Source organism: Procambarus clarkii, chromosome 43 (assembly GCF_040958095.1).
Source record: "Procambarus clarkii isolate CNS0578487 chromosome 43, FALCON_Pclarkii_2.0, whole genome shotgun sequence".
Taxonomy (NCBI): Eukaryota; Metazoa; Arthropoda; class Malacostraca; order Decapoda; family Cambaridae; genus Procambarus; species Procambarus clarkii.
In genome coordinates, this window is record NC_091192.1 from 19,111,600 (window position 1) to 19,125,451 (window position 13,852).

Sequence of the window (13,852 nt, forward strand, 5' to 3'; positions counted from 1 at the left end):
TTTTGTGTGTGAATATTAGTTAAAACTAATATCAAAGAATATTTTTTAATTTAAACATATGTACAGTACAGTACAACCTCGATTCAACGTACCCCGATTCAACGAATCTCCGGCTAGTTCGCACACTTTTCAGGCCGGATTTACTCACCCGGTTCGATGAACAATGGTTCGCCGAAGCAAGGGATGTTCGGATTTGCTTACAACGTCGAGACAGAGTTCACAGACTGGTGGAAAACTTTCACATTCTATCACAGGTTACAATTATTAATTCCTTCATATGACAAGTTCGATCACACAAGTGGACCGCACATGTGGTCCACAAGTGGTCCACAAGCGGTCCACAAGCGGTCCACAAGCGGTCCACAAGCTTACGATGTTGGGACAGAGTTCACAGTGGTAGAAAAACTTTACCATACCATCACAGATTACAATTAATAATTCCTTCATAAAACAAGTTGGATCACACAAGTGGACCACACAACAAGTGAATCATATGAACCAAACACCAGCCAGAATGGTCCACAAGAAGTGACGCATATTAACCAAACACCAGCCAGAGTCGTCCACACAAGTGAACGACTGAGTTTCAATGATTTTCGTTCACCGATTTGTGGCACACGTGTCTTTGTAAATTAATTTAAAAGCTGAAGCGTGAATAGCTAGCTAATATGTTGAAATCTTCTTATATACATTTTCTGTGATGAAACAAGACGAGTGAGGGTAGACAGATAAGGGAATACTGTACAGTAAATCTCATTTTACAGTGAGGTTTCACTCACTTTCGTCTGTGTTGTCATAGTTCAGTGACCCATGGCTTTGAACGTTTCACATTAATAAATCATTTGTAAAACTGGTGTTTTAATTACTCTTTATTATCCTAATTAAACTAAACTAAATAAAACCAAAAATATACTCTAATAAGATAGATATCTCCTATTTGAGAAATTATTCACGTTATTGGCAGCACAACTCCAGCACGAGTGGACAGGTCTAATCCCTGTCCATACAACACCATGCTTGTTGTGTTCGATTTCGTCACCACAGTTCAGCGATCTACGGCTTCGAAATAATAAAATTAATAAATCAGTTCCAAAGTAAGTATTTTTTATAGCTCTTATTATCGTAATAATGTTGCTAAACTAATATGTAACCCAAAAATATATAATTTGATGTAAATTGAATATTTGAGAGAAATATATGTTACTGGAAATCGAACACAACACCAGGCAGTGTTTTGTTCGATTTCGTTGCCACAGTTTAGTGACCTACGGCTTCGAAATAATAAAATTAATAAATCAGTTCCAAAATAAGTATTTTTTATAGCTCTTATTATCGTAATAATGTTGCTAAACTAAATATATAACCCAAAAATATATAATTTGATGTAAATCGAATTGTTAAGGGAAATTTATGTTACTGGATCAGGCTTAAACACCAGCCTACTGAAGGGTGTACGTATAGACTTAGTCTGCATTCGTACAGTATGCACCCAGTACTCTTAGCTTTGTCTGCGATTGACGTACAGTATTTATCCTCCGGTGGAAGAATAATAGTGTAATTGACCATTTTTTTACTACAGCTCTTTGGTTATAAAACAAAATGTCTCGGGGGCTTACTAATAGTGCCTTATTAATGCCAAAAATGAAGCAATATTTTGCAAGAACTAGCAGCAGAAAATCAGCCAGCACGAGAACAGCCGTACCCAACACGAGAATAGCTGTACCCAGCACGAGAACAGCCGTACCCAGCACGAGAACAGCCGTACCAGCACGAGAACAGCCGTACCCAGCACGAGAATAGCCATACCCAGCAAGAGAACAGCCGTACCAAGCACGAGAATAGCCGAACCCAGCACGAGAACAGCCGCACCCAGCACGAGAACAGCCGTACCCAGCACGAGCACAGTTGTACCCAGCACTGGTACAACAGCCGTACCCAGCACAAGCACAGTTGTACCCAGCACTGGTACAACAGCAGCCAGCACCAGCTCAGAAGCAGCTGAACCCACAGCAGCAGCGAGCACCAGCAAAGCTGATGCACACATCTAAAAACATCATGTGAAGCGTGAACAGTTAGAACAAGTGTTAAATTTAAGTGTGTACACAGTGTTAAAATTAAAGTTGTAGTAATTTTAGTGTACAATAGTTTTCATTAACTGTATTGTAGTACTCAACATACAGCAGAACTACTTTTAATCAACACAGTGCTAACGGCATAATGCACTGCAGTACGTATTTACTGAAGAGCATTCACAACTTCACGAAACTTCAAGATGGACATAACTTCAACAATAAGGTAAATTTATGAATTACAGTATTTTTTAGTAGAGAAGTAATATACAGGTATAGGTAGAGTATGTAATATGATAATGCATTTTTATTGTGTACAAGAAAAAAAAAAGACACTGACACAAACGCCTCCTGAAGGTCACCTCTTGCAACGAATCCAACGCTCCAACGAACTGGGGTTGGTCCCATATAGTACGTTGAATCGAGGTTGTACTGTACTAGAAAATGGTTGCCAAAGAGTTCAGAAAGACTGCCAATCTGACACTACTGTAGCTGTTTAGATCAAGAAAACTAACATCACCCAGACCAGAGAAAATAAATCATTTCCTACAATTATTTGTGGTATGAAAGATGCCCAGCACAAAGATACCCTATTTGAGAAATGATGTCACAAACATGAAGATAGGTTCTACCCAGATGCAACGAGATCCACTTGAGGCATGTCGAAAGTATCCCATTCTATCCCTCTCATGCATTAACAAGAAAGACAGTCTGCCAGAACATTTTACATCCCGATAAAGTGAACCAATGTGAGAAATAAGGCCCGAGAAACCAGGAGAGATGCAATCACCTTAGTCCAAAGAAGCAATAAAAGAATTTGGAAATAGCCACCTTGATTAAGTCAAAGTACTACTGAAGTACTGCCCAAGTGCTGACAATTAGTTAATAACCATAAGAGAGAAGTGTCATTTACAACACTCCACACTGATGCTACCTCCTATACATTAATATGAGCATGGGCCAATATCATAGACCATACCCAGAAGCCACCAAGAAACCAACCCCATAAAACCAGAACATTAGATAAAAGCCCCTAGAGCCAGGAAGCTCAAACATAGCAATCCTAAAGAAGGTGACAGGCAGTCAACTGAAGAAACTGGTTTAATACCTTCAGCTAGATCAGCCCAGAGGATAGACAATACAAGTTACGATCACCCAGGAGTTGCTCGAGATCTTGATAAGAAAGACAGTATCTCCCAAGCATCAATAACCTGGTCAAACATTATATTGCAGATGTGCAACATTTCTCCATACGGAGAAAAACAAAAATGCATAGGTCGAAACTGGAAGCCTAGATGAGCCAAAAGAGGTTCAGTAGTCGCAACAGACTACTGACAGCTGGGTGTACAACAATACTTAGGCATACAACTACTGAGCTAATATTGAATAATATGAGATGCCAAAACTATCTAGAGATTATTTACAGCTTACATTATGCATTAATAAGAACATGAGTTACAATTCAACATACACACAATATTGGGTATGAAATTATATTTTGTTACCTCTTAGCAGCTATGAAGAAAGATCCATACCAGACGACGGAAGTCACTAGATGCACTGGGATCAACACATACCAGTACTGCTGGTACATCAGCTTGAACTTCTGCACTAAGGACATATCTTTGTTATTGTCATCTGACACTCCTTGAGCCTCTGTAGCAGCCTTGTCATCTTCTCTTGAAGTCAATGTCTTGGTTTCCTTGAGTCTCTCATCTGGACAAGGATTAAATGATGACAATCAAGTATTGAACAATACATCTTATATAATTTTTTTTGTACTACAGTAAACATGCCATGTTACAATACATTCGAGAAGTGTAGAAGTAAAATTATTATTGTTTACCTTTCAAAATTGCTGTCATGAAATCAAAATCTAAATGTTATTAAAGCTAAGTTTATAATACCAAACAAGTAAAAACAAAGGAATGCTTTGATGTAAATTGCTATTTAGCATAAGAAAAGGTACTTATTTAGACAATTTAAATTTTAATTGTATTGGAATGTTTATGTATGTTATAATATTAGCAGTATCATCTCCAAATTAGGGAAGGCTCCTCTACATATGCTTACGTATAATGTACTGAAACACTCCATGGTGTAAACCGAGGTTAACAATTAACCACTTGTGGTATTTCAGTCTCCTGGACGAGTCTTAACGACCATAATATGCATCTTTGATGTTTTCATTTATGAATAGATGTCGTCTTATTCAGATTCTTATTTAGTTGGTACTGTATTAATTTCTTGTTTCTTGAAATAAGGAATGTGTGTTCTTCACTCATTGGAATTTAGGTACATTACATAATGTCTTTTATAGACATCTAATGAGTAACTTTTAACATCCTGATTACTGTAGTCTTTTAGATTTACTGTAACTCATACTCTGGATGTAATTTGTCTACTTTTTATGTTCACTTATCTGTTCTAACACAATTGACATTTACACTGCCAAGCTACAGGCTTAATGTCCTATAACCAGGAGTGCATGAAATACAAAAAACCAGCATTGAATGTAATGAAACGCCATTTTCTGAGCGTGCCCCGGATTCTCCCTGGAGCTTACCGGATTGATATGCATGTATTAGACCGTGGCAACAGTCCCTTGAATGAAGTTCTAATGCCTACTGGGGACTATGAGCCAGAACCTGGCCCCCCTCAGGGAGGCATGAGAAGCAATAGCTTATAGAAACATTCTATATTCTGTGGTTGGAAGCATTCTATGTCTGTCATTGACAGGGTTAGTCATCCAGAAAGGTAGGCATCAAATAACAGACCCCAACTGGTGAAACATTGTTACCGAAAGCCGAACTGCTAAGCAGAACTCCCCAATCTGAAAACAAGCATGACGTCACACCCGCCGTGGCACCACATGTCTGGGCAGCTCCCCCCCCCCACCAGGGAGGAGGAGGGGGCTCCATACCCCCGCACCGGCTCTGGGCATGTGGATAGACCACAGGCTGGCTAAATCGAATAACTCTGCAGACAACCTGGGAGACCCGAGCCCTGGAACAGGGAAGAAGGGAAACCAGGTCAACCCAAAACAAATTCCCGATCATGGTGGCCGTTGCGCACAAATAACGGCGAAGAAACGGAACCGGACACAACACAAAATGAGGAATACCCGCTGAACCAACCAAGCATCAACCACCCAAGAAACCCTCCTGAAATCTGCCATCTCGTTCTTCGTCAGAATAGGAGACAGCTGCAAACGAACAAAAGAGCAGAAAATCCTGTGCCGGAGGAGAGCATGAAGCTCCCCAAAACGACCTCCAGAGGCCAATGCCAACAAGAAAAGAGCCTTATCAAAACAATCCCGAACTGAAGGGGCCACCATAAACCGAGGAGAAGAGAGAAAAAGAGAGCACCTGGTCCAACGACCAGGAAGGCTCAGGTGACACACGAGCAGGCCAGGGGTGAAACAACGCGCGAGACAGCTTGCGATACAGAGCGGAGCAGGAGCAGCTCCACCAGTGCAGCATGATACAAGACAACAGTATTCAGCTTAAGATGATGGTCCAGAAACAGCCAAGAGAGAAAGGACGAAACAACCCGATCTGAAACCAAAGACAACCTACGAAAAGACAAAAGTGACGAAAGAACCGCCAAGAGACTTCATACTGCTGCCGAGACAAAACACGTAGGTGGGACACCAACAAAGACACCTGATCAACACACAAGTGGTGATAAACCCGGTGTCAGAAAGACCATGCGCGAAGAGTATAAGAGAAGATCAAACCAGCCACCTACTAGACTGGAGCGATCTGCTGAAAGAGGCAGAGCCAGGGAAAAGTTCCCAGGGTTCGGATCCCGAGCAAGCAGCGCCAGAAACCAAGGCTGAGCTGGCCACCAGGAGACCAACAGAACAACTCTTCCCTGGTAAGTTTCCATCTGAGCCAAAACCCAAAGCAACAGCTGAACCGGTGGGAAGAGGTATAGGTAACCCCACCTCGACCAGTCCTGCCAAAAAGCATCAACCCCAATGGCCTTGTAGTCAAGGAAGGGCGCCACATATACCGGGAGACACTGTGACCACCCCGACGCGAAGAGGTTCACTTCCAGGCGCCCGTACATCCGGCAAAGCCATCTGAATGAGTCAGCAACGACCATCCATTCCATGGAAAGGGGAATGAACTGGGACAGGCCATCCACCAGCATGTTGGAAACCCCCCTGGATGTGAACCGCCAGGAAAGCCAAACCCCGAGAACTCAGCAGACAAGTCACCCAAAGCCACCAGCCCCAAAGAGTCAAGGGGGGTCAAAGAGTCATCGAACCCCCTCGGTTCAGGCTATGAACCAGAGCGTAGTGCGAATGGAGCCGGATCGTCGAGCCACGAGAGAGATGAACCCTCCGAAGCAACAGCCACACCGCCGCAAACTCCTGCACTGTGCTGTGAGCCTGACGGAAGGACGGACTCCACGACCCTGGTGAGCACTGGTCACAAAGCACCAGGCGAGAGATGACTCATCCATGAACATATTGAGCGAGAGCTCGAGTAGGCGCTACGTCACTGAGCCCCGAAAAATCTGAAGACAAAGCCAGCGACCCAATAGCTGACGCAAGGCCCCCCAGAGGTTGAACCCAATTATCGCAAGAGTGGCGGAAAGAATGTCCCCCAAAGGAACCAGAGCAGCCGCCAAAGCCAAACCTGACCCGGCGGGTAAATCAGCACGATGAAGTTCAGACTCCTGCACAGTTGCTCGAGCAACCAATGAGTGATCCAGAACCACTGCAGAAACATCAGAAGGTGGGACCGCAACCGAAGTAACGATGCCAGAGGAAGAGACAAGGCAGCAGGCCGAGAGTCCCACACAAGACCCAGCCAAGTCCAAACCTGAGGGGAAACCAGATGGGACTTCCTTCAGTTCACCAAGAACCCGAACCCGGCGAGCTGGGAAAGAACCAAACTCCTGACAAGCAGACACGCGGAGTGGCTGGGAGCCCACACAAGCCAGTCGTCGAGGTAGGCCAGAACTCGAACCCCCTAGTAGAGGCAAGTGGGTCACTATGACTTGGGTAAGGCGTGTGAAAATGTGAGATGCCAGATTCAAGCCGAATGGAATGCAATGAAAGCATTAAGTTTGTCACCCCCAACAAAACCAAGCCAGACCCTGAACCCTGAATGAATCAGGATGTGCCAATACGCTTCCCAGAGGTCCAAAGACACCATCCAAGCATCCAGCTCCAAAAGAAGCTGGACCTGGGACAATGTGGTCATGTGGAAGGAGTGGCAAAAGACCCAGGGATTCAGATGGAACAAGTCCAGAATGAACCTTAGATTCGCACAATCCCATTTTGGGACTGGAAACAAGCAGGATCAATCACACCTACTCCAAAATGACCTGACAGAGCGCAGGAGAAGAGGCCTGCCTCATGAACCCTGAACACCCCGAAGGAGGAGGAGCCACCTAATGCTACCACAGGCAAGAGGAAACGACCTGAAATGCCCACAAATCGTGGGACCAGGCATGAGCAAACAGAGCGAGCCTCCCCCATTGCCCTGTCAATGGGATAAACTGCAAAGGGCCGACTTCCTTTACAAGAACCCAACTGACGCGCAGTATGATCACCGTGCCGACCAGACGTTGTCGGTTCTGAAGGAAGCGCCGGCTCCGAAACTGACACCACGGGCCCACCACGACCGACTGAAATTTGAACCCTGGCACAACCCCTCCAGGAACAACCCACACAGACACCCCAGTGAACCAACAAGTCTGACATAGGGTGACAGCTAGAAGCCACCTGCAGATACAGTACTGCACAACCGCAGAATCTGTGAACAGCAATGAACAAAAAGGTGATGAAAATCTAAGAGCCACAGCCAAAGCGGATTCCAGATAATGAGCGAGCATAACCTGCCGGCATGTGAGGCGAGAAGAAAAGAACAGACATCGCCTCCTTCAAAATCAGGGCAAACAACTTCAACAAGGCAGCCAACACCCCGAGCCGCTGAGGCAAGCGCACCAGGCATAGGGCCGGTACCCAGTACCTCCACATCCTCCTCAAGCCAGTCCCAAAACAGCATGAGCAGGGGAAAAGAAACACAAAACTGAAGCTAAATGCCCCCGAGCACACAAATCTTCAGCTACCAGGGATGCCGAAAGGAAGGGAACCTGCAGGTGAAGCTGCACTTGGCCAATATCCTTAGGAAGAACGGGGGCAAATAACCATGCATTGAGGTACTCCAACTTGCCCCCCCCAGGTAAACCTGAACTACCATAGAAATTTCTCACCATTCAAGCATGCGCGTCCGACAGAACGAGTGCCACACCCCCAAAGAAAAGAAAGGACAGTCTGCTAACCAGTATGACTCCGGCACATCGTAATGCACCCAATAAAGAAAAGTAGAACTGAACTCAAACGAGAAAGGTTCCATTATCGAGGCAAAATCCGGGTCATGCACATGGTAGGCCGCAATGACCTCCCGAACACCCTTAGGCGGGATGCAGAAAGCTGAAAATCTCTGGAAGGAAGGAACCGAAGAATCCAAGGGAACCCCGGAACAAACCCGGGAAGGAGCAAAACTCATAAAATTTGTACAGGGAGGGGGGGATAAGAAAACCTCTCCTCCTGCAACAACAGTCCTTGCACCGAAAGTACCAACAGGTAAGCGGGGTCAAATGGGGCCCAAACCCCCCAAGTCAGCTCCTCCCCAGCCCTGGAATCCTCGATGTGAAGACCCGGGGCTGAGCCATCCTCCAAACCCTCTGCCCCTAAAAAAAAACAGTCAAATGGAAAAGCTGGGAAAAGGAGGGGGTAGTGTCCGCTGGTCAGACCCCGAAGGCCTGGCTGGAGGAACAGGCTTGAATTCCTCTGTCGCCGAACTAGATGGGGCAGCCCCCCAAAACCTGCTCGAGTCTCACCACCATCTGAACCCTGACCCGACTCCAAAACCCTCAGATGTTTGGGAGCCGGCAGCAGGGGGGAAGGGGAGCAGGACAAACAACAGAAGGGAAAGGATGAGAGTGTGGACGAAACCAAAGTCGAAGCAACTAACGCCCCCAAGTCCTAGTTCCTATAACTAAAGCAGGGCAGCCTCAGGGCATCCAGAAAGGCAACCAACCTAGCATGTTGCAGCAACCTAAACCTTGCATGCAACGCCAATGCTGACTGCACCCGATTATCAGTATCAGTGGGCTGGGTGAATTGGAGTACTGTACTAGCAAGGAACACCACCTCGCAGGACTCCGGGTCAAAGGTGTCATCGGCCCAACAGACAGGATGACGGAGGCAAACACTGTGAATGTCACCCTGAGACAAGGGAAGAGAGCAACCCTTGAATTCACACAAGGCGAAATGGGTCCCAGAGGACACATCCATCAGACAAATGAGCCCCAATGAGGTTTACCAGGGCCCTTAGGCTGACTGCTAAGGGAAGCCCAGGCAAGGTACTGCTAACTGGTCGGCCCAAACGAATGAGAGAACAACTAAAGGTGAAGCCCTGCGATGTGTACAATCATGGGGACCTAGCAAGGGACCACCAGAATAACAGAGGGTGGACAATGACCAAGGGGCAGACCCCCACCAGGCAAGAAACAAAGAAAAGAAAACCCCCACAAAAGCACAACGTCTCCAGGAGGAACAAAATCGGCCACTGTGTATAATGGAGACAAGCTGCACAGTACCTTGCACCCCTACCAGTGACGATACTCCTACCCAAGGTCAAACAGCAGATATAAAAACCCCAGCTGATCAAGGGCAGGCAATCACCAAGCAGCAAGAGATCCCAATGGAGGTAGTTCCCGAATGACTCGTGGAAGATAACTCTAAACCGCAACAGCAGTACTTGCAGGGCACCTAGGGAAGGAAGCCCTAGGCACATGCAGACCCAATACTTCATGAATTACTCCTGGCTCATACACGCCAACACAGCAAGAACACAGCACTGCACTGCACTGAGTTTGGAGTCAGAGTCGACCGACTGCCACCAAGCACAACAGCTTCAAAACTGAGGTTGGATAAGCGGCGCAGGGGTCTGGAGCCCCCCCTTCCCTCTCCCGGGAAGGAGGGAGCTGCGCAAATAGGCAGCGCGGCGGAGGGAGTGACGTCATGCTTGTTTGCTTTTTCTCAGATTGGGGAGTTCTGCATAGTAGTTCGGTTTTAGGTACAGTAGTATTGTTTCACCAGTTGGGGTCTGTTTTGGGACGCCTACCTTTCTGGGTGCTTAATTCGGTCGATGGCAGACACAGAATGACTCCAAAGGGGGGGGGGGGGGGTTCTATAAGCCATTGCTCTTCATGCCTCTCTCAGGGGGGCCAGGTTCTGGCTCGTGGTCCCCAGTAGGCCTTAGAGCTCCATTCAAAGAAATGTTGCCATGGTCTAATACATGCATATCAGCTGGTCTTTGGTGCCCAAGTGTTGACAGTGATATACACATAATGAAGCCACCGAGTATACAATTTAATGTAACACTTGCTCTCCATAAGTTCATTTTTTTCTTGGTGTTGGGGTTTATTAATATTTTTACTTTCAGCACAATAATCAGTACTAATAACTCGAATTTAGATTTAATGCATTTGCTATCTGAAGATGCATGTGAATGTCCACACCTAGGGAAGGGAGTCCTAGGCAAATGCAGCCCCAGTACTTCGTGAATCACTCCAGGCTCACACAGCAGAACAACACCGCAAGAGCACAGCACTGCACTGCCCAGAGTCTGAAGCCAGAGTCGACTGCCACCGACAGTAAGAAATTATCAAAAGAAGGCACCAAACCGGGAAGGCTATGTAGCACCATCAAATGTGCGGGATAATCAGAGGGCGCTAAATATCACCAAGGATGCCAATACGAGAACAGAAATGCATAAGGTGAACGATATCAAAAGTATTCAAGTCACCAAGAATACAATCGAGGGGCAAGCGACCGCAAGGGACGGTCGGAAAACAAGACACACGCTCGTCCCAGAAGTCAGGACATTCAACAAGAATATGCACGACTGTAAGAGGGACAATAAAATTAGGACAATAAGGAGCAGGGTGGCACTCCATCAAGTGACCACGAGTTAAGCGAGTATGGCCAAAACGCAAACTCGCCAGAGCCGTTTCCCATCGCCGGTTACAGAGGTAGGAGGACGGCCACGAGGACACACAACTCTTAAGAGTACGCAGTTTGTTACCAGTAACAGACGACCAATAAGCCTGCCAACGGGTAAGGATGAAGGAATGAATAACCGGGTAAAAGTAGGAATAAAGAATACCTTTACAAGAGATGGGACAAGTGCGGACAGTTTCCCTGGTGGCAGCGTTCGCACGCTCATTTAAAGAGACACCAATATGGCTGGGAACCCAACAAAACTCAACCGACTTAAATTTATTGTCAACAAAAAACGGCCAATGCTGGATCTCGACAACCACTGGATGAACCGGATTAAAGGACCTGAGAACCATGACGGCACTACGAGAGCCAACAACAACTTCAAAGGAAGATTGACAACGAGAAAGCAGGAGACGAAGAGCATAGAGAATAGCATAAAGTTCCGCTGTGAAGATGCTAGTTTCCGGAGGTAAGTGACACATAGAAGTGCAATCAGGAAAAACAACAGAGTAGCCAACACCGTCTGCAGACTTAGACCCATCGGTGAAGACGGAAACGGAGCGGGAGTGAGAAGAAAAGTGCTAATGGAAAAGGCGTTTGAGAACCGTAGGAGGGGTAAAAGCTTTAGTGATGCGGGTTAAGGATGTACAAAACTGCGGCAGGGGAACTCTCCACGGGGGCAAAGAATGAACAACACGAGTAGAAATATTAGAAATGCGAACTGAAAGAGAATCCTGTAAGCGAGATAACCGGACAGAAAGAGGGAGGTGGTGAAGAGGAACAGGAACCGCAGGAGGGGTAAAAGTTAAACCACGACAGAGGCGAGAGGAAGGATGATGCAAGGACCGCGCAAGATAGAGAAGACAGTAGCGATCACGGTGGTCCTGGAGAGATCGGAAGCCAGTGTCAACATACAAGCTGAGGACAGGAGTCGAATGAAAGGCACCAGAACTGAGGCGCAACCCAGTATGGTGCAAAGCATCAAGACGGCGAAGAGTAGAAGGAGAAGCAGACGAGTAAGCAGGGCAACCATAATCGAGCTTAGACAGGACGAGAGAGGAATGTAAAGTGAGTAGAGTGCGCCTATCCGCTCCCCAAGAAGTATGGGACAATACCCAAAGGAGGGCAACAGCCTTAGAGCATTCAACACGGAGGTACGAGATATGGGGAGACCAAGACAAACGAGTGTCAAAAATCAACCTCAAAGGCTTAGCGGAATCCTTGTACATAACGGGGGTGATCATAAAGCGACAAAGAAGGACAAAGAACGACACGCTTCCGAGTAAAAGTCATAGCACAAGTCTTAGATGTAGAGAACCTGAAGCCATGATCGGTGGCCCAAGACGACACGGCATCAATCGCAAGTTGAACCCGGCGTTGAAGGAGAGGCGAATCATCACCCTGACAGCAAAGGGCAAGATTGTCAACATAAAGAGCGGAGAAGACACCTGAAAGAAGAGAGGAAAGAAGACCATTGAGGGCAACCAGAAAAAGAGTAGTGCTCAGAACACTACCTTGGGGCACACCTTCGTATTGCTGAAAAGATGCAGAGAGAATGGTACCAAGCCTCACCCGAAAGGAACGGAGAGAAAGGAAGCTGCTGAGAAAGAGAGGGAGATGACCACGAAGGCCAAAAGAATGAAGCTGGGATAGAATATGATATCGCCAAGTAGTGTCGTAAGCCTTTTCCAGGTCAAAAAGGACGGCAATAACGGAGGTCTTCGCAGCAAAAGCAGTACGAGTATAGACCTCCAAGTTCACCAGGTTATCTGTTGTGCTGCGGCACTTACGGAAACCAAATTGAGAAGGGGAGAGGAGGTGATGGTATTCCAAGAACCACATCAGACGAATGTTAACCATACGTTCAAAGAGTTTGCAGACACAACTGGTGAGGGCAATAGGGCGAAAGTCCTTAGGGGATATTCCCAGAAACCCTGGTTTGCGAACAGGGAGGACAACAGCATTGAGCCAGTTCTCAGGGACTGACGACGACTCCCAGATCCGATTATACACTCAGTAAATACTGAGACGTGCCTAGAGGGAGATGGCAAAGCATCTCATAATGAATGCCATCGGAGCCCACTGCTGTAGAACCGCAGAGGGGCCAGGGCAGACCGAAGTTGAGAGAGAGAGAAGGGATCGTTATAGGGAAGGCGAAGATGAGTATAGAAATCCAAAGGACATGATTCAAGGACATGTTTACGAAGAAGAAAAGATTGGGGAAGATGAAAACCAGAGCTAACAGAAGAAAAGTGGGAACCCAGTTCGGTAGCGACCTGCAACGGGTCTGCTACAAGAGTACCACGGAGGTGAAGGACCGGGGAGACATCGGGAACGAACTTACCCACTATCTTGCGGATACGCTTCCTGATCTGCGGCAGAGGAGTGTCGGACGTAATGGTGAAGACATAAGATGCCCAAAATTCACGTTTAGCTGTACGGATGGCCTTACGGGCTACCGCACTCGCCTTCCGAAATCAAAGAAAAGAATTGGCCGTCTGCCGGCGGCAGTGTCTCTTCCAGGCTGCACGCTTACAGTGGACAGCCCGAGCACAGTCTGTATTCTACCAGGGAACGCACTTCCGTAGGCCCCGAGAGGAAGAGCGAGGAATATAGAGGAGGGCAGCGTTGAAGATGGTGTCATGAAAAAGGAGGAGAGAGTGAGAGAGAGGCAGAAGGGAGAGGTCAGAGAGAGCAGCACTGAGGGTAAATAGGTTCCAGTTTGCCTTAGCAAACTGCCACCTAGGGA

At 46.7% G+C, this 13,852-nt stretch overlaps 1 protein-coding gene across 5 annotated transcripts in view; it reads right to left on the reverse strand.

The window, feature by feature from the left end:
* Window positions 1-13,852, reverse strand: part of LOC123755772 (uncharacterized protein C18orf19 homolog A) — a 96,058-nt gene that overhangs the window by 32,483 nt on the left and 49,723 nt on the right. For all 5 annotated transcript variants that reach the window (XM_045738554.2, XM_069300079.1, XM_045738553.2 and 2 more), the window contains one exon: window positions 3,575-3,785. In XM_045738554.2, coding sequence (XP_045594510.1) covers window positions 3,575-3,785 — 211 coding nt within the window. The remainder of the gene's footprint in view (window positions 1-3,574; window positions 3,786-13,852) is intronic.